The 25243-nt window shown below is 42.4% G+C and overlaps 1 protein-coding gene across 1 annotated transcript in view; it reads left to right on the forward strand.

The window, feature by feature from the left end:
- The first annotated feature begins 1181 nt into the window (after positions 1-1181).
- Positions 1182-25243, forward strand: part of LOC115087490 (disintegrin and metalloproteinase domain-containing protein 33-like) — a 369144-nt gene continuing 345082 nt past the window's right edge. Inside the window, 2 exon segments of the mRNA XM_029594743.1 lie at positions 1182-1385; positions 21611-21690. Coding sequence (XP_029450603.1) covers positions 1232-1385; positions 21611-21690 — 234 coding nt within the window. The 5' untranslated portion in view covers positions 1182-1231.

Here is a 25243-nt window from a genome sequence, read left to right on the forward strand (position 1 = left end):
CAGTGAGAACACATATGTGTCAGTATATGTGACTGAGTGCATGTGTGTGTGTGCTAAAGAATGTGTGCAAGTGTGTGTCAATGAATGCAAATGTGAGCATGTGTGCCAGTGAAAGCATATGTGAGAGCATATTTCTCAGTGACAGTAGCATATATGTGTGTAGCAGTGAGAGCATATGTGAGAGCATGTACATGTGCCAGAGTGAATGTATGTGAGAAGGAGTGTGTGTGTGATTAAGAACATGCCATATTGGGTCAGACCAAGGGTCCATCAAGCCCAGCATCCTGTTTCCAACAGTGGCCAATCCAGGCCATAAGAACCTGGCAAGTACCCAAAAACTAAGTCTATTCCATGTTACCATTGCTAATAATAGCGGTGGTTATTATCTAAGTCAACTTAATAGCAGGTAATGGACTTCTCCTCCAAGAACTTATCCAAACCTTTTTTAAACACAGCTATACTAACTGCACTAATCTTCTGGCAACAAATTCCAGAGTTTAAGAGAATTTGAGAGTATGTGACAGCATCTGTGAGAGAGGGAGCACGTGAGTCAGTTAGTATGAGAGCAAAATCTGTGTGTACAACAGATGAGAAAATGTATGTGGCCCCCCTTTACCTTCCCTCACTCTTGTTCCGTCGTAGTCCACAACTGGTACAGGGTGACTAGGCCTACTACCAAACGGATTCCAAGTGACAGGATCTGAAATATATGCAAATGAGGCGGGAACCTCATGTGTCCAGTCCTGGTCGGTGGAAAAGTTGGCAACCCTAATTACAGCAGCACTCTTGTGACACGCGCCTTTTCTCCCAGATCTTATTCTGCAGACACCAAAATAAAAGCATTAGCGAAGGTATCTTCCCCCCCCCCCCCCCAACTTTAAAACGTAAACAAAGCTGCAGCTGGCCCTGTTAAGCAACTCGGCTACATCTTTTTTTTTTTTGTTTTATGTATCCCCGATGAAGAAATTAGAAAAAACCATATTAAACATGTTCCTCACATCTGGGAATTTAGGAAGCAAATAGCGTGAGGCGACTCGAAGTTGTCCCACCCCCTCCCGGCCCGTGGATGGAGTTGTAACCCAACTTCTCCCTGTGCAGAGCGCCTCGGTAACGCGGGGCGCTCCGGCTCTTACGAGGAGGGGTTTGCCGTGTCTGCCGCACTGTGTGGGAGGGTAGGGGGGGGAGGGAGCGGCAGGGGCTGCGGCCTCTTGACAGAAGCGGCCGAGGGAGGATGGGAGCCCGTGAAAGGGGCAGCGTGAGGAGCGGGCGCAGGACGGGACGGGCGGCGGGGATGGAGCCTCCGCCGGGCAGCGCTGCCAGGCTGTGCAAGGGCTTCCTCTTGCTGTTCCTGCTGCTCTGCCTCTCCCCGTTCCCCGGCGGACAAGGTAAGTCCCCGCGTGAGAGCGCGAGAACCCCCCCCCCCCCCTCTCCTGCCCGGCCGGAGGTGGGAGCCCTGCTCCGGGCATGGCCCGGCCGGAGCCGCCTCACTCCGCTTGAATGCACGGATACTGCGCTGTGCAGCGAAGGGAGGAGAGCTGCGGGCGAGCACAGCTCAGCGGATTTTCATTTAAGCCAGTCATGGATATTGTTGGGTTTTGTTTTTTTTTACCGCGTTATTATTATTTAAGTTTAGTGCCCTTGCTGTCTTCCAAGTTTTTGTGTTTAACCGGAGCTTACCGAGAAAAACAAAAAAAAACCAACATACAAATTGCTCTCTACGTGGTCTTCTCTGGACGGTTGAGAAATTAAATAAAAGCTTCCGTAGCCCAATCTCGGTCTTTTGGGTTTTTTCTTCCTCGGTTTGAGGCTGATGGATAATGACTCCAGACTCACCGAGACCACGGGGAGTAATCGGATTCTTTCCCGTATTAATCGGCTCTCCAGGCTTCACATTTCTTTCTGACTTCTTTAACTTTCACGTTTGTGAGGGGCTCGGGGGCTGCACTGGCGTCTGAAGGGTCCTTAAGTTCCCCCCTGCTTCAATCGCAGTTCAGGTTCCAGTTTCTGTTCGACTTTCGTACTGAAAGACGTTTTGGAAAATGATCATTCATGGAAAAATGTTCAAAGTTGTGCTGAACGTATTTTCGGTTATTATGCCCATGGCTTCCTATAAGTCTAGGTCCCTGACACCTCCGATAATCTTGGGGGGGAACTCCCATTGCCTATAGGTGCCCCGATTTTACATCCGGCCTTGGATGGTAGCAGATAAGGAATATTCGACCCACTCAGTTTGCCTTAGTAGCCGCTGGCTATGCTGCTTGCAGTACGAAGGAGATACATCACAGGCAGCTGTCAGACCGCAAGCTTGAACATCTATACTGCTCTGTCTCTGATCATCGCACTTCCTTGTCCTTATCACTACCCAGTGGTAAAGATGTTTCTGAGCTTATTGTCATACAAGTTTGACCATCTGCAGTTCACCTATCCTTTTGTGCTTTGCTAAGGCTACATGGTGCAGCTGAAAAGTTTTTTTTTCTGACGTTTTCTTTCTATTTTTTTAAATTTGTGTCATTTTGTTTTAATGCGCTAAAACTCTTTTAGTATGCATTAAATTGTGTTGACGTGCACTTACAGGCCGATACAGAAAAACGCGCGGGAGAGCGTCGGCCTGTAAATGGGTTTTAGTGCATGACAGTCGTTTTAATGTGTGCTAAAACACAGGAAGAATAATTTTGAAATGTGTTCAGCACCCATATCCATGTGTATATGGCTGCGTGAAAATCTACTCCTGCATTTTATATCTTGAGCATATATGATGTGCATATATGATATACACAGGTTATAAAATATGCATAAATGTAACCCACAACATGTCTGCACATGTAAAAAAAATGTGGAGAGAGAGCCTAGCCATAATGCCCTCACATTAGATAGGTATTTATATCTCTATGGGAGGCCCACCTAGTAACTCGAGGTGAGGTTTAGGTATTAGTGTAGGGGTTAGGGGCCACTTTCACATTCAAAGTGAGACGTACGAACAGAACAGTGCACTCTTGTGAAGATTTGATGACCCTCGGAGTGAGGAAACTCACCCAAAGATGAGATTTGTGCAATGTTCTCTCAACCTAGCTTGATGTTACCCAGGTAGTGGGTTAGGAAAATGGACGCTCGTAAATTGAGCATCTGTTTTCCTAACCCACAAAGCCACGTCTCCTGGGCATCCAATGCCAAGGACGTGCGCCTTTTTAGTGCAGCTCCTCATTAACATGTCGCATCGGGTGTTCAGGAGAGGTGGATGGGCGTGCATTAGGGAAACTGACGTTCAATGCGAGCGGCCTTCCACCTCTCCTGGCCCCGTTTAAAAATATACACGTGGAGATTTTCCTTCTGTAATTTACACATATTTAACATATAAATTGGCTTTTACACATAAGTCGGGAGATTTTCTAACATGCATGTGGCAATGAAATTACCAGTTTTACCAATCAAATCATCCATCTTCAGGTCATTGAGACCCTCCTGGCTCTTCAGCCTTAACTACCTCCATTTCACTCAAGCCCCCCTATCCAGTCAATATTTCACTTTTAAGACTTTTACTATCACTTACTCCCAGGGGTAGCAGAACACCTTTTTGGTTGGTGGGGGGGGGGGGGGGGGGCAACCAAGCACCACCGCTAGCTACACTCCAATTCCACTCCCAGCTCCGCCTCCACTGCCAGTTTCTTATTTTGTTTACAGTTAGTGCCATTCTTTCTTATGTACATTTTTTGCATAGATTATAGATTAGAATTATTCATTCCCAGACCTACCAATAAAATACTCGATGCTGGAAAACCGCTGGGGTCTTCTTTCTGCCTGCAGGTAGGGATGGCCTGCTCCTGAGATAAAGTTGGATGGTCTAGGGCCTGAGTGGCTGTGGTGCCAAATCCTAATTGAAGAAAGTCACTAGAATCACTGTGAAAAGTCTCCAGATAGGGTACAAGGTAGCTAAAACCATGTTGTTGTGCAATGGCACAGGATAGCTGGTGATCAAAAAATTGATGGTGAAAGAGGAGTGGCTCAGACTCACACGCACTCTCTTGCTGTCTCAGAAACTGACATATACATTCTCTCAGTCACACACACTTTCTGAGACACGCTCAGACAGTGACTCACATTCTTACGTTCTCTCTAACCCAGGCACACACACTTACTCAGTCACTCTGCCACACACACACATGCTTCTACTGTTGCTCATGTGCTCTCTTAGGGGGTAATTTTATAAAGGATTTACATGCATAAAACTGGGTTTTACACGCGTAAATGCATTTTACACATATAAGTGGGCTTTTGAAAATTGCTACCATATATGCCATTGAATTGTTCATAGGTTATACATGTGTAACTCCTTTTAAAATGACCTCCATAGTAAGTGTCCTCTCCTCTGGACTTTCTAATTAAGAGCACTACTCTATCATAAAGTGATAACATTGCAGCTCCTGTCTTTTTTTTTTTTTTTTTGCTGGCTGTGATTTGTTATTCTTCCAGCAAAGAGTGCTTGTCTGTGATATATCGGATTATTCAGGGTGGGGGTTAGAAAGGGGGGAGCCTGAACCAGCGGAGCCTGTTCTGAGGAAGGAGGGAACAGGACCAGTAAGCACAGCACTCTAGCCAGAGGAGGTCTCACTCTATTGCACTGTCCTGTGACATTCTAGCCAGAGGAGCCTCACTCTCTTACACTGTCCTGTGACACTTTAGCCAGAGGAGCCTCACACTCTTGCACTCTCCTGTGGCACTCTAGCCAGAGGAGTCTCACTCGCTGGCACTCTAGCCAGAGGAGTCTCACACTGTTGCATTCTCCTGCAATATTCTAGCCAGAGGAGTCTCACTCTTGCACTCTTCTGTGGCACTTTAGCCAGAGGAGTCTCTCTCATGCACTCTCCTGAGGCATTCTAGCCAGAGGAGTCTCACTCTCTTGCACTCTCCTGCGGTAGCCAGAGGATGTCTCATTCTCATGCACTTTTCAGCTTCAGTAGGGAGCCTGATGGAAGTTTAATAGAAGGGAGCAGTTATTGTAAGTGGTGGCCCAGTTTGGGGGGTGCCCCTGTGGCCCCCATTTCTGATGCCTATGCTTACTCCAGATATACAGCAGATGTAAATATATGTGAATAAACTGCCAAATTTACTTGCATAAATTGCTTATAAAATAGCAGCTTGCTCTCCTAAATGTTGGCCCTGCCCTGACATTTCCTGGCCCACCCCTTTTTTTACATGCGCAAATTTACTTGTGCACCCTTACTTACACATGTAGTTTGAGGTTTATAAAATAGCAAATACACAAGTGTAAGTTATTTACATGCATATGTACAGATTTCTACATGTGCAACTCTTTTAAAATTCATTTTTTAGTGTGCACTAAAAAGAATAGTACACCCTAAACAAAACAACAGCATACCACATGATACTCATACTAGGAAATTTGCCAGTTTCCCTTGGTTATATCTGAGAGTGCACCAACGCCCTGCTGCAGGTTGGTTAATCTTGTCTCATCTTCTTTGCAACCTGATGCAGCCATACCGCTGCTTTCTTTATGCAAGATGACTTGGTCATCTCAATTTTTGGCATCCTGCCATTCCAAATAGATGAGCATATAAGTCTTGCCAAATCCAACAGCCTGGCCTCCCGATTATTTTTCTCTACTGCTCCTCCACTGCTGTGCTTACCGTGGGCATTTGTATCTATCCTAAATAGGCTTATGGTTTGGTTACCACTATTACTGTCACTAGGCTGTTCCCAGCATCTACTACCCTCTCGATAAAGTATTTTCTCACATTTTCTCTGAGTCTTCCTCTCACCAGCTTCATATCATGAACCCTTGTCCTAGAATTTCTTTTTTTTTTTCTGAAAATTCTTCCACTTTGTATTTTCTTGAAGCTTGCTTAATATTTGACTGTTTCTAGCAAATCTCTTCTTTTCTCAGATGAGTACATTTCGAGTTCTTTAAGCCTGTTTGGTGCAGGGCTTGTTGCAGGCTTGGTGTCATTGTGGTATACCTTCTTAGCGGGTTGTGAACCAGAAAACCACTTTGTGTAGACTCCTGCCCATCTCCCCCGCCACCTTTAGAGGTGGTCCAGCAAGGGCTAAAGTGCAGAAATATATTTAAAACAAATCATGGGGTGATGCCCTGACCCCCTACCCAAACCCTTCCCCTTTCACATGTAACCCCACCCCGGTGTGCCTGTCCCGCACGAGTGAGGCCATAACAGAATTTGTAAACTCTTCGGGGCATGAACCCTGGCTAGCTCTTCTATGTGCCCCTTTCTGTAGGGTGTGGATCGTTTTTATGGGAGAAAGGTTTACTTTCAGGGCCCAATGCAAGAGTGACTTCCTTCTTACTGAAGTTTCCCTGGGAGAAGGGTAATCTCTTCACTGTGTGCTATGTGCCAAAATAAACCACGCAGAATGCACTGGGTTGGCGTCCAAAATAAGACTTTGCTGTTCAGAAGATAGGTGAATAATGGCACAAAAAATATGATTGCAGCACCACAGACTTTCTTTCTTTGGTTACAGTCTTTATCCTTTGTGCAGGAAATATTTTAAACAGTCATTCAACATCCTGGATTAGATAGCGTGGTGTCCCAGTGAACATAAGATATGCCATACTGGGTCAGACCAAGGGTCCATCAAGCCCAGTATCCTGTTTCTAACAGTGGCCAATCCAAGTCACAAGTACCTGGCAAGTACCCAAATATTAGATAACTCACAAGCTACTATTGCTTTTTAACTATTGGAAGAGTAATTTATGGATTTTTCCTCTAGGAACTTATCCAAACATTTTTTAAACCCAGTTGCACTAACTGCTGTAACCCATCCTCTGGCAATGAATTCCAGAGCTTAACTATGTGCTGAGTGAAAAATAATTTTCTTCGATTAGTTTTAAATGAGCTACTTGCTAACTTCATGGAGTACCCCCTGGTCCTTCTATTATCTGAGAGAGTAAATAACCGATTTCCATTAACTTGTTCGTTCTTTCATTATTTTGTAGACTTCTATCATATCCTTCCTCAGTCATCTCTGCTCCAAACTGAACAGTCCTAACTTCTTTAGGCTTTCCTCATAGGGCAGCCGTTCCGTGCCACTTATCATTTTGGTCGCCTTCTCTGCACTTTCTCCAGTGCACCTATATCCTTTTTGAGATGTGGTGACCAGAATTGCACACAGTATTCAAGGTGCAGTTTCACCATTGAGCGATACAGAGGCATTATGACATCATCCATTTTATTTGCCATTCCCTTCCTAATAATTCCTAACATTCTGTTTGATTTTTTGATCGCCATAGCACACTGAGCCAATGATTTCAATGTATAATCCACTATTACGCTTAGAACTCTTTCTTGCGAGGTAACTCCTAAGATAGAACCTAACATTGTATAAGAACAGGAAGGGTTATTTTTCCCTATATGCATCACTTTGCACTTGTCCATGTTAAATTTCATCTTCCATTTGGAAGCCCAATCTTCCAGTCTTGCAAGATCCTCCTGCAATTCATCACGATCTGCTTGAGATTTAACTACTCTACATGATTGTGTGTCATCCACATATTTGATCACCTCACTCGTCGTACCCCTTTTCAGATCATTTATAAATATATTAAAAAGCACCAGTCCAAGTACAGATCCCTGTTTACCTTTTTCCTTTGTGAAAACTGTCCATTTAATCCTACTCTTTGTTCCCTGTCTTTTAACCAGCTTGCAAGCGACAAAAGGGCATCGCCTCCTATCCCATGACTTTTTAGTTTTTTTAGAAGCCTCTCATGCGGGACTTTGTTGAATGCCTTCTGAAAATCCAAATACACCACATCTACCGTTTCACCTTTTTCCACATATTTATTCACCCCTTCAAAAACATGTAGGAGATTTGAGGCAAGATTTCCCTTGGGTAAATCCATGTTGGCTGTGTCCTATCAAACCAAGTCTATCTAAATATTTTGTGATTTTATTCTTTGTAACAGTTTTAACAATTTTTCCCAGCACTGAAGTCAGGCTCACCAGTCTATAGTTTACCGGATCACCCCTGGATCCCTTTTTAAATATAGAGGTTACATTGGCCATCTTCCAATCTTCAGGTACATTAGATGACTTTAATGAAATAGGTCTGAAATTTCATTTTTTAGTTCTTTTAGAACCTTGGGGTGTATACCATCCGGTCCAGGTGATTTAATACTCTTCAGTTTGTCAATCAGGCCTACCACATCTTCCAGGTTCACTGTGATTTGGTTCAGTTGATCTGAATCATCACCCACGAAAACCTTCACCGGATCAGGAATCTCCCCAACATCATCTTCAGTGAACACCGAAGCAAAGAAATCGTTTAATCTTTCCGCGATGGTCTTATCTTCTCTAAGTGCCCCTTTAACCCCTTGATCATCCAACTGTCCAACTGACTCCCTCGCAGGCTTTCTGCTTTGGATATTTTTAAAGTTTTTATTGTGAGTTTTTGCCTCTATGGCCAACTTCTTTTCAAATTTTCTTACATTTAACTTGCCAATGCTTATGCTTTATCCTATTTTCTTCTGATGGATCCTTCTTCCAATTTTTGAATGAAGATCTTTTAGCTAAAATAGCCTCTTTCTTCTCACCTTTTTACCATGCCAGTAATTGTTTTGCCTTCCTTCCACCTTTCTTAATGTATGGAATACATCTGGACTGTGCTTCTAGGATGGTATTTTTTTTTAACAATGTCCACATCTGTTGCACACTTTTTACCTTTGTAGCTGCTCCTTTCAGTTTTTTTTCTATTTTTCTAATTTTATCAAAGTTTCCTTTTGAAAGCTTAGCACTAGAGCCGTGGATTTACTTACTGTCCCCCTTCTAGTCATTAATTCAAATTTTATCATATTATGATCACTATTGCCAAGCGGTCCCACCACTGTTACCTCTCTCACCAAATCCTGTGCTCCACTGAGAATTAGATCTAAAATTGCTCCCTCTCTTGTTGGTTCCTGAAGTACTTACTCCATAAAACTGTCATTTATTCCATCCAGGAACTGTATCTCTCTAGCATGCCCTGATGTTTCACTTACCCAGTCAATACTGAGGTAATTGAAATCTCCCACTATTACTGTGGGCAGGGTAATGCTAAGATGGTCAGGAAAACCTCTTCTAAAAATGGCCAAAATCCTATCCCTGCACAGACAGTAAATCCTCTCTCTCCCCAGGGGGTGAAGATGCCGTATTGGTGTCTTCCAAGATGGAGATAGTCTCTTAATCACAGTTAGTAGATCTTCAGGATCTTTACTCTTGTTCTTTTCCTGTGGGGATCCCAATGGAGTGGGATCTGATATCCAAACAGCAGCCTGGCTATTTCTTCGCTTCTTGCAGAAATGAGGGCAAAGATCTTCTTGTTGGACAATTAATCAAAAGTCTTTCTTGTCCTCAAAAAATACTATCACCAGACTTGTTCCTTGCAGCGGGACACCACCTCAGTGAGCAGGTCTTCCCTATCCCTGGGCGTCTCAAACACAGGGTTCCGTTTTCTCTGAGTCCAAGAAAAGCCCAGGTGTCCAGCAAGGCTCCTACCATGTAAAAGTCCAAAATTCCAAAATATTCCCAGGACAACCACTCTGCACCTTGGGAGAAGAGTACAGCAGTGGAGCCCAGGTCCCCAAAAAAACAACTGAGGCAAAAATGTACAACCCTCCTCCAGAACGACACCTTATACTGCCCCCCACCCCACCCTGAGCTCTCTGTAGAAAGCTGCTATATAATCTCACAAGAGGGGGATGACCAACTCAGCACCCTCAATGGGAGAGGGGCTGCACTGCTTGGAGCCTCTCAGTATCTATTTCACTAACTGCACTATTGGCATTTCCCAGGATTTAATAGTAACTGAAAATGACTCCCAGTTACACACATAAAACTCATCCCCCCCTGGTTCCAACCACCCCTCCCCAGTTCAACTTACCTCTAGTGCTTACTACCCACCTGGCTCTCCCCACCTTAGATTAAGTCCCTGGTATTCTAGTGGCCCCCCAATCCCAAGCCCTGGACCCCTACCAATATCTTAGAAATCATCCCTGATGGTCAGTGGGCATCCCTTGCATCTAGTCGGGTTTGGAGTGCCCGCTAGGCTTCAGGCCAGTCAATGCCATCTTTCAATATGGGATCAACTAGCCTTTGTCCTATCACGTACCTGAATGTAATCCGCTTTGAAGTGCCTGCAAAGCAGAATATAAATAAATAAATAAACACATAAATAAATTGCAAAATTAGGGCCCTCAAAATTGAATAAAGTATTCCAGGTGGGGGTCCTGCTAGTGACCTATTCAAGGCTAATATCTCCTTTTTCCTGTTGTCATAAGTCTTTACATGCACCCCGTAAAACTGATGGCTTTCCCTGCACCAGCTGGAAATTGGAGAAATGACTACTTCAAGGTCCCTTTCCTTTTTGGCAGCTGCCAGTTTTCATCTTCCTAATTGATAAGTTGCTGCTAGATTTTTGCATCCCAAATGCATGTTGCTCTGCCTTTTCTGTATTGCAGCACAGCTTCCAAAACTCTCTTCCAGGTTTTTCAGGTTCCCATTTATTTTTTCAAAACTTCCTCCTGTGTCTACCCTGTTACAGATTTTTGCAAGCAGACATATTTTCCCTCCAGTCCCTCTGCAATGTTGCTGCTAAAGGTATTGGAAAGAACTGGCTCTAGCACTGAGCCCTGAGGTATCCCACTGGTCCTTTTACCTTCTCCAGAGTGGACTCCCTTGACCACCACTTTCCGAGTTCTTTTGCTTAAACAGTTCCTCACCCACCTCTCTGTCTTTCTTCCATACTGGCATGTTGGTTTGCTTACATGTAATAATATGAAAAGCCTTGCTGAAGTTCAAATAGGCCACATCCATTGCTCCTCCCACTACTTTGGTCACTTCCTCAAAATTCTATCAAGTTTGTCTGGCAGGATCCTGCCTCTGGTGAAACTGTAAACAACACACAGGGAAACTGTGGCACAGGCAGACCCCAGGAAACCTTGCCCACATGTTTTGTAGGCCTGTAAAAAAAAAAAAAAAAAAAAAATTTTGAGAGGGGAAATAGCGGTGGTGACTGTTATCTGAGCACATGCATAGGACCTTTAGCTGTAACTTCTTGGAGAAAAGCGACAATGCATTATGCAGTTCCATTTTATGAATGTCATTTCTCAGTAATTTTGTGATGCCTGTTAGTAGCCTATTTCCTTGAAGACGTGTGACAGTATCTGGGGATGGGACTGAACAGCTGTTTGGTCATTACCTAATCCTGCTGTACTAGAGCTGGTAACCCTCCACACCCCTACACACCTTCCTTCTGCTCAAGAGTTGCAGGACAGGCTGACTTGTTTCTGCTTTTCTATGTTCTCTTTGGACACTGGTTACTTATTTTGAAGAGGTCAGGAAAGCAACAAAAAAAATTTAGCCCTCCGCTTTTTCTCTGCTTGTAAAATGTACAGAATTATACTTTTCCGTCATATACTTCCAAGTTCTCCCTGGAACTGAAGCAAAAAAAAAAAAGTATGTGTGTCCGGTGTATGATATGTACTTTTCACTGAAAAATCTGAGATGTTTATATCACATAGACTAAAAAGTGCACTAGTCAAGGTCAAGAATCAAGTTCAAGGTGTTGACTGATCTTTAAAAACATCAATGGGTTTGGCTCCTCTGTGATTTAACTCAGTATTGAGAGTTTATAGGTCTTGTCAGACTATTTGCTCATAATTTCTGAATCTGCTAGACATACCATCTTTCACATTGATTTGTTTAGCTGAGTCCTACCAACGGATGTTTGGGGTAGCTGGCTTTCTTCTCTGGAATTCTCTTTCAGAAGAGTTCAAGAGCAGGATGCAGGTTAAAGGCCCACTTGTTTAGACAGGCCTTTAATAATGGACAGATCAGTCATGGGGTAGTCCATGGCTGGTCTGGGTGACGTGGGGGCCAGGTGCCGCCTTGTCCTGCCTGTCTGACTGCTGCGATTGGGGTTAATTTGAAAGGGAAGAGGGAGGGGGATTGAAATGTTGGCCCATTGGTCCTCTCGCTTGAATCGGCGGTCATGAGGTGGAGGATAGTGATTGGCTCGGTCCCGCTGAGAACCTTGGGACTCCTACGTTTTATCTGCCAGTTTGTTTTTTTTTTGCTTTAGTGGGCATTCCTCAATTTTTCTCGTGGTGGCAGGCAGCATCCCTCCCTCCCACCCTCTAATTGTGTCTGTATTGGAGGATGAGGGGTTGTCGCAGCTCGTGGGGGAGCGGGTTACCTGAGCTTGGGTTATTGATGGGGTTGCAGAGACCAAGCAGCTGGGATAGTTGGTTGGTCAGAGATGAAGTTTGGCTTCGTTGCTGCAACTGGGTTCAGTCGCTTGGAGTTGGGCAGGTACTTGCTGAGCTGTGGCATTGGGGACAGCTGGTGCTGTCGTTGAGCCTACAGGCCTGTGGGGCCTGGGGGTGGTTGCATCTTGCTGAGGGGGTGGCGGATGACCACCGGGGCTAGTTTTTGTTTTCCAAGCTCAGGTACATATAATTAGGTGTTTGTTGGCTTGTTATCTTGTTAATTAAGCTGCGGTCTTTTGATCCCAAGAGGAAATTGTGTGTGTCTCTTTTTGGGGGTGTCATTGTAAGGAGGGTGATGGGAGGAAGGAGGACATCCTGGGTACCCATATCACTAGTTTTGTTATCTAAACCTGCATAGCTTATTTATTTATTTATACTTTTTTTATACCGACATTTATGATACAATCATATCATATCGGTTTACATGGAACAGGGGTGTAATAATAACAATAACGAAGATGCAAAGATGCAAATATGCAAAAATGCAGAAGTTACAATGAACAGGGGTAATGGAACTAGGAATGAGAAGAAACCAGAAGTGGAAAGGTAACTCGGTAACTATAACAAAGTAAAGTAAGTGCACTGACTAAGATAACGTGCACTGAACCGGCGGACTTAGTATGAGATCTGTGGCATAGTTGATGCAGGCCTAAGTTGGGTGAAAGGCTTGTTGGAATAGCCAGGTTTTAAGTTTTTTCCTGAAAGTCAATAGACAAGGTTCCTGTCTATTGACTGTCTACTTGATTGACTGACCCTCTGGAATTGGTGGTGTAAATACTTACTCCTGGGGGAATTCTGCGCAAAAAAAATTTAAATTCTGAGCACAAAAACTTAAAATTCTGCAGACTTTATATTGGTCAAAATAACACAATTTACATGACAGTCTTTAAGTAATTACATTTTAAATTAATACAGAAAAAAGTTATTACTTAAAGGTGCAGAATTTTAAATATTTTGAGCAGAATTTCCCTAGAAATTCACTGTAAGAGTGTCCCTTCCACTCACTCTCCCTACTCCCCTGGCCACTTTGCCCTCTCAGGCCCCAACTCCTCCACCTGCCAGTATCTCTCCCCTCCACCTCTAGGCTCAACCCATTCCACTCTATCGCCAGTCCCAGAGTTTGACCCTGTTCTCAGTACTGCCCCTCACACAGGCTCCCTCTGTCCCTCCCTCTCTCTAGTACTCATACACACAGCCTCATACAGGCTCCCTCACTCTCTCACACAAACCCACATCCCCTCATACAGGGCCCTCACTCTTGCATACACACCCACACAAGCTCCCTTTTTCTCTCATGCATACACCCTCACAGAAGCTACCTATGTCTCTCTCTCACACACCCCTTCACACAGGCTCTCTCTCATACATACACAATCCCTTCACACAGGCTAGCACTCTCACATACACAGGATCTATTTTTCATACACACCAACTCCCAATCTCTCACACACATACACACTCCTTCACAATCTTCTCATATAAGCTCCCTCTCTCTGGCACCCACACTCAAGCACCCACCTGCTGTCTCTCACTCCCCCCCCCCCCCCCGCTAACCCTCCCTGGTCTCTTTCACATACCCCCTGCTCTCTTTCACACCTCCTGCTTACCCCCCTACTATCTCTCTCTCTCTCATACCCCTCTCTACACACATTCACTTTCACTGTGGCCTTCATCTTCACTGTGAGCGGAGCACGCCCTGAGGCACGTGGGGGCTTTTATTTTTGATGCGAATGGCGCACGCTCTGTTTGCAGCACACCAGGGCCTTCATCTTTGCTGCGAACAGTGTGCATTTCGTTCACAACTTGCCAGGATCTCCTCTGCAGGGGGGGAACTCTGCGCTCCACATTACTACAATACTGTGGCAGCTTTGCCCACTATTATTCCATCTTGATTAGTACCTTGATTAGTTTGTACTGCAGTTTACATCCTTGCTATTCTTCCAAACTCAACTCACGTGGTCTGTTTCTATTATTTTTTTGTTTCTACTTGTATTTCAATGATGATTATTTGATATTTGTTTTATTATATTTGCCAGCCACTGAGAATTTATGATCAAGCGAGGTATATATTTTTAAATAAATAAATAAGCCCAGATCTTGGAACTACAAGTTAAGCACAAATTATGTGCTGAATGGGTGGTTTACTTTTTTTTTTTTTTTTTTTTAACATTTTAAACACTATAAACCCAAATAAGAATACAATAATTATAAATCTCTGAAAAGTGTTTTTGATATGTTATATTTATGCGTAAAATTGTCAAGCACGTATGACCATAGCTTTTCACTTTTCATGCATAAAAATCTTTGAGTTATGTTTTGGATGTAAAATTAAGAACTGGCCTAAAGGGGCCTTTATTTTTTTGTCTAATGATACATTTGTCTGGGGTATTTTTTTTTTCTGCCTCATTATTTTGAACAAAAAAGATAGTACCATAAAAATCATAGCTCCTTTAATAATGTTACAGTGCACTCTCTGATCTCCTGCAGTAGTATTCCCTCCCAGCCTGACATCAACTCCAGACATACTGCAGATCTTGTTAAAAGTTCTGGATTGACAAGAAGCCCTGCATGCCCCTCGCTCCACAGTCCATAGGATCAACACACTTTCAGATCCCTCTAACGCAGTTGGTTGGGAAGTTTTTGCTTCCAGTGGCTCTGAATAACTCAGTGAGCCAAAAATACCAGCAGAGAACCCAAACGCTTCCTGAGTTTTGGACAGATGCCAGTTCTGAGTGCCCACCCCAAATAACGTAAGCAGCGGGTTAAGCACCAAGGAAACCAAAGCGTGTGTTCTTATTATATCCTGCGCTTCAGAGAAAAGTTGTAACTTAGGACATGTCCACAGCATATGGCTTGTGGTTCCTGTCTCACCAAAACTCCTCCAGCATATCCAGAGATATCTCTCAGCTTTGTCATATATATATATATATATATATATATATATATATATATATGATGCGGAGTGACGTGTGTTAAATGGAGTGGTATCTACTTCTTTGCTACACTTCATTCTTTCATTAACATATCTGAAAAAAAAAAGGTCTTGTCACTTTGCTTAACTACCTTAGCAATTTATTTTTTTTATCTCCATTTATCCTGACTACTTTTCCTGTTTCCCTCAGCCTTTCCAGAGATATTTTCCTCTCTCCTTCTTTCTGAGACCCGTTGTACCTTTTTAATTCTAATCTTTTTGCTTCTACCCTTTCAGTCATCTTTTCATTAAGCAGAGTTGCGCAAATGAGGGTGGGGGTGGGGGGGGGTGTCCATAAAAAATCCTGAAGGGGACTGCACTGGCTGACTGGCTGAACGAGGAAGAAGAAAATGGCTGCATTATCCAAACACGGCACAATGGAGGCACTGCAAGCTAATGAGGAAGGGAGCATAGTGATGTTATTGTAAGCATGCCATGACTTAGCCATGTGTCTCTTTCGCTGGGCCCGGGCAAAGAGCTGCTTCTACTGTGCCAGGCCCAAACATGGGAGTCGCTGCTGCGGGATTGCATGATCCAGGAAGAGTTGGCACCTAGAGTCCCTGCCCTGGGAGGAGTTCTTGCTGCCCCTCCCTACCCAGGGAGAGAAATCACAGCTGCTGTCCACCCAGGGAAAGAAAAATGTGGTGAGGTAGGAAAGAGAAATGGTCAGAGAGACCAGAGAAATGGATGAGGTGCAGGGGCGAGAGGGATGAGGTAGGGGGAGGGGAGTTATAAAGATAGAAACATAGAAATGACGGCAAGAAAGGACCAAATGATCTATCCAGTCTGCCTAGAAAGCTATGCCAGCATCTGCTTCACTGTGCAGGTTACTCCATGCTTTATCAGTTTCCCAGACCGTAAAAGTCAGGGCCCTCAGATGCTTTTTGAATCCAATTTCCCTTAACCCTTGCCGTGAAAGCAGAGAGCAATGTTGGAGTTGCATCAAAAGTATCAGGCTTAGTGATTAAGGGTAGTAAGCGCCGCATCAGCAAGTTACCCTCATGTTTATTTGTTCCCCAAACCATAAAAGTTGGGGCCCTTGTTGCTTGCTGTCTGAATCCAATGCCCCTTTTCCAACTGCTATTGAAGCAGAGAGCAATGATGGAGTTTGTATTAACAGAATATATTCATCTCATATTCTGTCTGAAAAAAACTACGCAGTTATAGCAAAACCCTTAAGTCTCTTCCTTCATACTATTGAAAAACGTGGCCAAAAAGATTCGTTTAGTTTATTTATTACTCGCCTCTACGGTAAGATCGAGGCGAGATACAAAGAAAACACTCAAAAAATAATAAACACCAATATAAGAAACAATAAAACAAATATCATAGGTGTTCAGATTCCTTTTAAAAGCTTTAAAGCAGACCTCTCTGTGCAGAGTCTCAGAAAGACTATTCCACAGCATGAGACTTGAGGCAGCAAATAGTCGGTCCCTAGATTCGGAAAGCCGCACTGTCGGACAGAAGGAATATCATGCAGGCACTGACTTGAGGATCTCAAACTTCTCTCTGGCCTGTAGATCTTTAACATCGGGGAGCAGGTCCAATATTGCCTGTGCCCTTGTGGATTTGGTTACCATTTGCTTGAGGAGCATCCTTTTGAAAGGACTCTAGAATCCCATTGCTTCTGTTTCTGCAGCTGGGATGCTCCAATAAATCCCCCCAAAATAAACATCAAACATCTGGCAGGTTAAAATCTGCCACTAGCAGCAAGTAACTTTCCCTTGATTTCAATCTTATGGAGATCTTTGACTAAATCTCTGTCCAGCTCTTCTGCCTGTGTCGTGATTCTTGTTTTAAAAACAAACAAATATTCTGTGTTTCCGTGTAGCTGGGCCTCGTGTGGTGCATTTCACTGATCACAAACACTGTAGTCTTCGGACTTGTACCTTGGGCTCTCATAGGGCCAGTGCTAGCATTTTTGCTGCCCTGTGTGAACAATTACTGTGCTGCCCCCTTCCTTGTATTTTGTATTTTTTTTTTTAACAAAGAATACCCCACCTCAATTAAACTTGCAGAACACAGACTCACCCTTACCAAATTCAGAGACTATAAACTCTAAATTCCGAGATTATAAACTATAAACAAAAACTGAACCGGAAACCACAAACCGCAACAAGCGAGGCTCTGTATGCAATGCTACAATGGAGAAACAGAAACATCACCAGTCCTCATAAATCATTCATCAAGGAATATAAATCAGTCATATTAGTAAAACCATACTTATAAAAATAATATTTCCAATGATCTAAGGAACAGAATAATATCCAATAATTAAGAGCTCATACAAAAATTTCCCAAACAAATTATTTCAAAATGGCAGATATAGACATCCAATAAGTAAAACTAATAAGGTTGGAAAATTCACTGCTCTCCATACCTGAAAACTTTTTATTTCCAGTCATCCTGAGTAAGGCATGGATTAGTGAGGCAGCACAATTTTCTTCACACACACCCAGGCAGGCTTCCATTCAGACACACAAACAATCCCAGACAGGTTTCCATTCACACACACATACACCAGACAGGTTCCCTTACACACCCACACCAGGAGGGCTCCCATTTATTCACACACACACACACACTCCAGACAGGTTCCCATTCACACACACACCAGACAGGTTCCATGCACACACACACCAGACAAGTTCCCATACACGCGCGCACACACACAAAACCAGACAAGTTCCCATACACACGCGCGCACACACACACACACATCAGACAAGTTCCCATAAGCGCGCGCGCATGCACACACACACACACAGACACACACACCAGACAAGTTCCCATAAGCGCATGCATGCACACACACACACATCCCAGTCAGGTTCCATGCACACAGAAATTCACCCATACAACCCCCCCCCCCCAGACAGGTTCCTATTCTCACACACACACACACACACACACACAAACACATACCAGCAGGAGCCATTGTGCCAATCCTCCTCGTGTGCAGGCCCATGTGCTAATCAAACCACATGAGCCTAGCACTTCCTTTATGCTGATCTCGTGCATCGCGAGAAAAGCGTAGAAAACGTGCTAGCTGCACATGTTTTGAACAATGTACGCCAGCACCGAGGAGCTCGTTCTTTCTTTGGCAGCCGGTGGGATGGGGTGCACTAGCGGCCTTAAGGGCCTCTTCTTCTTCTGGGCCGCTGGTGAGATGGGGTCCACCAACAGCCTTACGGACCTCTTCCTCTTCCAGGCTGCTGGTGGGATAGAGTCCACCGGCAGCCTCTCGGGCCTTCTGTACTTCCGGGTCTACCGGCAGTTTCCACAGGCCTCTTCTCATTTCGGCCACCGGTGGGACAGGTCCACCGGCGGCCTCGCAGGTTGCTTCCCTCTGGGTGTGCCTCCCTGTGCAATTGCACGGTATACACACCTGGTAGCGCGGACCTGGGCTGTCATCTTTTGGGGAACCCTGTGATCATCATTCAGTAGGGTTTGGATGATTGTGACCAACTGAACAAATTACAGATAACCATGTGCAGAGTCAGGGATTCAGATCTGCATATCATGTGGCTGGTCACTATCTGTTAAAAATATCAAAAGCATTGTTCTTCTGGTGTGTTAATATGAGTGTGTGGTGCTGGCGCTGACAGGTTGCCCAGGTACTGTCTCCTCCTTTCTCTCCAACCCTTTTTCTTTTTCTTCACCTTTTCCCCAACACCTATGCTCTTGTCTACAGAAGACTACAAATTAACATTATTCATTTCCTTTCATGGGGGCAGAAGCTTGCTTTTAGATACACTTGTCTTCTCTGGAAGTCTATTTCCTTCAGTGCATTTCACTAGGGACCTTTTAGCTGCTTACGGTAATTAGGTAGCTGTTTACTTTCCCCGTAGGGGATGAATGGCTCCATGGATAAGTGCTCTGAAAAACCGGTTTGTATGGAGATTGGCACTTACCATAGACATCAATCCATATAATACTAGGGGCCACCCCATTTGGGAGGGGGAGAGGGGGGTGTGGGATTATGCTCTCCTCTGGGAGATTCAGACATCATAATTAGAGTTTGTGTAGCTGCACTGGTTTAATGTATTTCTTTTACTGTGGGCACTTGGATTAACTTACCTGTCAACATCGTGTCCCTGCAGAAAGGCCTTTGTACGTGAAAGCATTGGGATAGACATTGGAAGTCAGCACTGAATGAAGATCATTAGCCCTTTCCTGTGTTTATTTGGCTGTTCTCTTACTGTATACAGTGTGTTTAAAAAAGAAAGCTCCCTTTTGTTAGCAGATCATAAGATATTTAAAAACAATCAGTTTCTTCTCTTTCCTCCTGTTTCATTGCTATGGAGGATAAACTCTTGCTTTAGTTTCTTTTTCTTCTGAAATGGACTTTGTGGTATTCCTCACAGCTTAGTGTCTGAATACATGGCATGATAATCCAAAATTGTCCACGCACCTGGCAAGCTCTGGGTTTATTTTTTTTTTAAGCATTTGAAGAAATAAATTATTTTATGTCACCCAGTCCCAGGCCAGAGTTCTCTACAGCATCCCGAGGGCAGATTCTGTGACTAGGCAGATGGACATCCATGGCCCAAGTTTTTTAAATTTTGTGTCAGATCTGTGGCATGTCTGCAATATAAATATATCCATATATTGTCATTTTAAACTGGGAAAAATATATGGAAGGGAAAATGTTTCTTTTATTAATCAGAAACTGAAAATCAAAATGTTCCACCTACTTGGCAATTTATAAGCAATCTAGTGAAACTGGTTGGATTGTTTAAAATTACAGTCCTTATTTTGGTTGAAGGAAGTGTTTAAATACAGTTTAATCTCAAGAAAATAAAAAAAGAATGGATTGACGTGCCCACATTCATTCAGTGTTAAAGGTTAATTACTCATTGAATACACATATTAAACAATGCTTTATTTTAAATCCTGTTTCTAGTCAACTACTTCCTTTCAGACTTTTAACTACATTAATCTCTTTAGTCTAATTCTTTCCATAGAAGTCAAAATTATTGTTGCACCTGTTTAAGAAAATCAGGACTGGTCTGCCTGCTCAATGGTTTTATATGGAGCCTGCTTGTCTCTAGGAATTCATTTCTGCAGAATTAAAAAAAAAAAACGTTTAAGATTTTGAACTATTTGAGTCACTTCTTTATTTCTACTCAGCTATGTAAAAACTGTTTCCCCCCCCATAGAAAATGTTTTAATAATAGAAATTCCGTGATAAGTTCTGCAGGTGCAAAATTGCAGACAATGGGGAGCCTTGCTTTTATAAACTAAGTAGAACAAGCACAATTATCCTTGTATTAATCCTGCATCAGGAAAGAGGAAAACAGATTTTGTGCTAACAGCTGATAAATGTTTTATGTATAATATGTGTAACAATGCTGCATTTTTAATTTTAACATGTTAATTTTTTGCTTTTGTTTTCACTTGTTTTTATTTATTTAATGTAGATTTATTTATAAATGTTTTTAGTTATTACTGATTTAATTATGAATGTTTCATTGTAAGCCACTTAGCAAGGTTGATAAGCAGGATACAAATTTCTTAAATAAAATAAATAAAAAATAAGTGGTGTATTAATTAAAGAATATTCAGAGTATTCATTTAGTTGATTTTGGGGTTTGTTGCTGTATCTTTGGGTCTTGTTCCCAGGTATCATTCCCTTTTCTGTTCTAATACATTTTATTTGAAACATTTTTAAAATAAAAGATATGCATCTTCAGTGGTGCACCTTGCTGGCCATACATGCAGTGCTGAGTGTGCATCTCGGAGGAAACATTCCTTGGTTCAGCAAAGATTGCCTATTTATTTATTATTTTTATATACCGACACTCAATCTGAGATATCACATCAGTTTACATTCAGGTACTGTAGGTATTTCTCTATCCCCAGAGGGCTTACAATCTAAAGTTTTGTACCTGAGGCAATGGAGAGTAAAGTGACTTGCCCAAGGTCACAAGGAACGATAGCGGGACTCAAACGCTAGACTCCTGGTTCGTAACCCACTGCTCTAACCACTAGGCTATTCCTAATGCTAGATGGACAAGCTAACTGGGGGAGAGGGGGACAGAAGATAGAGGGTGAAAAAGAGAAAAGTAAAAAATGAAGATGGGATACATTTTTTAATCATGCATGCCTATGTCACCCCCAGATCTCATCTAGCAGTAAGTTTACTGTGTTCCCTTGTGTATTATGTGCTATATGCAGCTGTACCTGAGCAGTTAGCTGTAAGGAAAGCTCACTTTGCATTTTTATCTTTTTTTGCTTGCTAAACCTGAGGTTGGTTTCTTCTCTTATGACATACAGTAAATAGTAAGGAAGGCGAGAGCTCTGAGTAGCCTCTGGGAAATGATTTCCCTGCACTCATTCATCTTAACTTTTCTCTTTTTTGGTCTCAGGCTCCCCGCAAGGAGAAGTCATCATTCCTCACTGGCTCCTGAGAGGACGAGGCAAGCGAGCAGTCGGCACTCTGTACAAGGTCAGTGTGGGATACAGACCCGCGCAGTGTAAAGCTCTCCTTTTTAAAAAAAAAAAAAAGTGTTTTTTATTTTGGTGTATGGGAGAGCAGTGAGCTTTGCTAGGTACAGAATGAATGGTAAACCCAGTCTGACTTCTGTACTCCATTCTATCCTTGTGGTGACCCCTGAGAAGGGATCCTTTTCCAGCAGGATTTCACGGCCCTTTGTAGGGCAAGAAACAATGAGTTTTTGTTTAAAATACAAATTTCGGTGGCAGCTGCCAGCCTGCTTCCATATCAGCTGCGCATAGGCCGACCAGGCAATGTCATGGACTCTGGCACATTTTTTTGCTAAAATTTCATTTTAAAGCATTTTGTACTGAATATGTCTGCCTTTTTTTTTTTTTTTTTTTAAATAAATGGATAGGCTGCTAGTCTGTGAAGTTCAGAAATGTACTAAAATGAATGCTCAAAAATACTTCTCTGTGGGACAGAAAAGAATATACCCCCGACTGTCCGAAATGTTTGCAGCATGAGAAGAAATTCCATTCATGCGCCTTGAGCAGGAGTTTTGCAGACTAGAGAATGTAATGGTTTGGCAGGAAGTTAAAACCATAACTTGCATTGAGATGAAGTGCACTAGGACTGAGATAACAGGTCAGTGTCACTGAATTAAGCTGCCCCTTTTCTCAGATACTGTCATGAAGGAACATGGTCTGAAAGGGGGAGCATCTGCTGTGCAGTGCATGGCTGGATCACAGAACACAACTTGAAGCTGAGGGCCAGTCCTCCAGATGATATATCTGCATCCTAGCATACATCCCTTAATTATTTTCTGTTAGCACTTCTATTTATTGTTTCTATCTAAAGCGCTACTAATTTATTTATTTACTTAAAATATTTCTTTCCCGTGGGTTACATCATCACATACATAAAGCTTAAAACATAAAACAAACACGCTGACAAAAAATTAAGAACAGCTAGACATACACAAGAACGCTGCAGATAAATCATAAGACTTGCTAGGATTTCTTCATATGCTTTGACAAGACAGATTTAGCCATCTGGCTCAAAAGCATTGTTAAATAAAAAAAGTTTTAAGTGCTTTTTTAAATGCCTTGATGTCTTTTGTATTGCGAATCCAGGCAGGGAGCAGGTAGGCCCAGCTGTTGGAAAGGCCGTTTGATATGTGTTTCTATAAGGTGCGATACCCCAGGTGATTGAATATCAATTAAGGCCTGATTAGAGGACTAGAGAGTAGGTGAGGGCTTTTAAATTCTTGAGTTTATCCATGGTGAGGAGACATTGTTTAGTAAATCATGAATAAGGACTGCTAGTTTATATTGGATATGCCAGTGAATGGGGAGTCAATGAAGTGATTAGAGTACAGAGAGGGTAACTGGTCTCGAATATTGACACCAGTCAAGACCCAAACTGCTGCATTCTGAGCAATTTGTAAAGATCTCAAATGGTAACCCAATGTTAAGGGAATTATAGTAGTCCAACCCTGTCAAGACTAGGGATTGAAGGACGGTATGAAAATTGATGAGATCTAGTAAAGGTTTGGAATATTTTGCAAATAATGCCCGCCCAACTGTCTATATGTAGGGACACATAGCTAATACTGGATCCAAGATTATCCTTAAATTCCAGACTTTTTTGACACTTGTTTGTAGTGTCCATCAAAAGTGAACACAGGTGGAAGATTAGGAGAGGGAAATTATGATTTCGGTCTTATCGACATTTAGAGACAGCTTATTATGAAACAACCATTTCCTAAATGCCGCTAAACAAATTGTTGCAAATTGCAGTGTAGTAGACCAGAATGATTTCAAAGGAAAGAAAAACTGAATCTCATCAACTTAGTTTGTAAGACACTCCCAACCCAGCCACCAGTTTGCAAAGAGGTGTTAAACATTAAACAAAGTTACTGACAAGGCAGAGCCCTGGGAAACATCTGTTAGGACTGAGTGTCAAGATGAAGGCTTAGAATTTACCTTGATCTGTTGGGAGTGGTTATGTAAATAGAATATGAACCACCCATGCACCACACCTCCCATTCCAGTTTCTACCAGATACAGATGTCATGATTTAGGGCGTTAAACACCATGGAGATATCTAATAGGATTAGCATATATTCAGTTCTCAAGTCAAATCTAAACTAGATAACAGGAAGATTTCAGTACTATGGTGTTTCCCAAACCCAAACTGATTCTGGTCAAGAACAGAGAAGTTGTAAAAAAAAAAATTGGATAGTTTTCTCAAAACAGCACTTTCTATAACTTTGGATAGAAATAGAAGGAACGCAAAGGGACGTTCCAAAGTCAGTGGGATCAGCAGATGGCTTCTTCAGTATTTATTCGTAACGGATATTCTGCATATATAAAAACAAATGTGTGCTAAGCGGATTACATAAAATGCATAAATAATCTAAAACAAATAAAACAAATATAAGACATCATAAAAGAATATAACATCTCATAGTAAAACATAAGGCAGGAGGAACAGTGGGGCCGATATTCAACCAGCACTATACTAGCGGCCACTGAATATGCCAGTGCTTATGCTTTTTCCTTTTTTCTTCAAATGGATCCCTCCAATTTTTGAAAGAAATTCTTTTGGCTAAGATAGCCTCTTTCACCTCGCTTTTTAATCATGCTGTTAATCATTTGGTCTTCCTTCCACCTTTCTTAATGCATGGAATACATCTGGACTGTGCTTCTAAGATGGTATTTTTAAACAGTGTCCAAGTCTGTTGTACATGCCCTCAGTTTCTTTAAAGGTAATTAAATATTAGTATTGTTTATAAATGTTTTCCAGACCAGGGCATATGATTCACTTATTTCTTAATGCATCATTTCTTCATCTAACTCTTCAATGGATCTCCACTCCCACATTTGATTAGTCCATACTTGATAAGATGGAGAGTTTTCTTTCATCCAACCTTGCAATATTATCACTTTTCCATTAATATTGCAATCTACATAAATTTCCTATCACCCATAGATAGTGATGCTGCCCACATAGCTTCTCCCAACAATAATACTTCTCCTAAAATGGTGGCCTTACACGAATTATCATAAAGACCACATCTAACACATCTAAGATGCCCTCAAATCGTATAGTCGTGAACACATGAAGTTATGAGTCAAGTTAGCTTGTACAATTTTACAGTTTAAGCATTGACTAAATGGCAAAAGACCATTTCAAAACAGTGTTGCCACTGTATGAATAATACAATATTGCATCTCCTGTAACTTCGTATTTACTGTTGTCTTCTTTACGTTTCTGAGTATAGTACTCAATTGTTCACTGGTTGTAATTGTCCCAAACTCAGCAGTACTGAGTTGCTAATTTCAATAAAGTACCTTGGGATGGTAATTTCTGAGGAATCAGTGAGGGACTACTAAACTGCTTTATTAAACAATTCATGGGACTTAATACCAGAGACTAAAATTCTGTTTTGAAAATTTGTCTTTTTAATAATGTTGATTGCCATGTGGTATTGATTTAGCTCGGATTTGTATGTCTCCAGACGTTCTGGAGTAGGTAGCTTACACCTTTGTGAATTAAG

This window comes from Rhinatrema bivittatum, chromosome 1 (assembly GCF_901001135.1).
Source record: "Rhinatrema bivittatum chromosome 1, aRhiBiv1.1, whole genome shotgun sequence".
In the NCBI taxonomy this organism is placed as follows: domain Eukaryota; kingdom Metazoa; phylum Chordata; class Amphibia; order Gymnophiona; family Rhinatrematidae; genus Rhinatrema; species Rhinatrema bivittatum.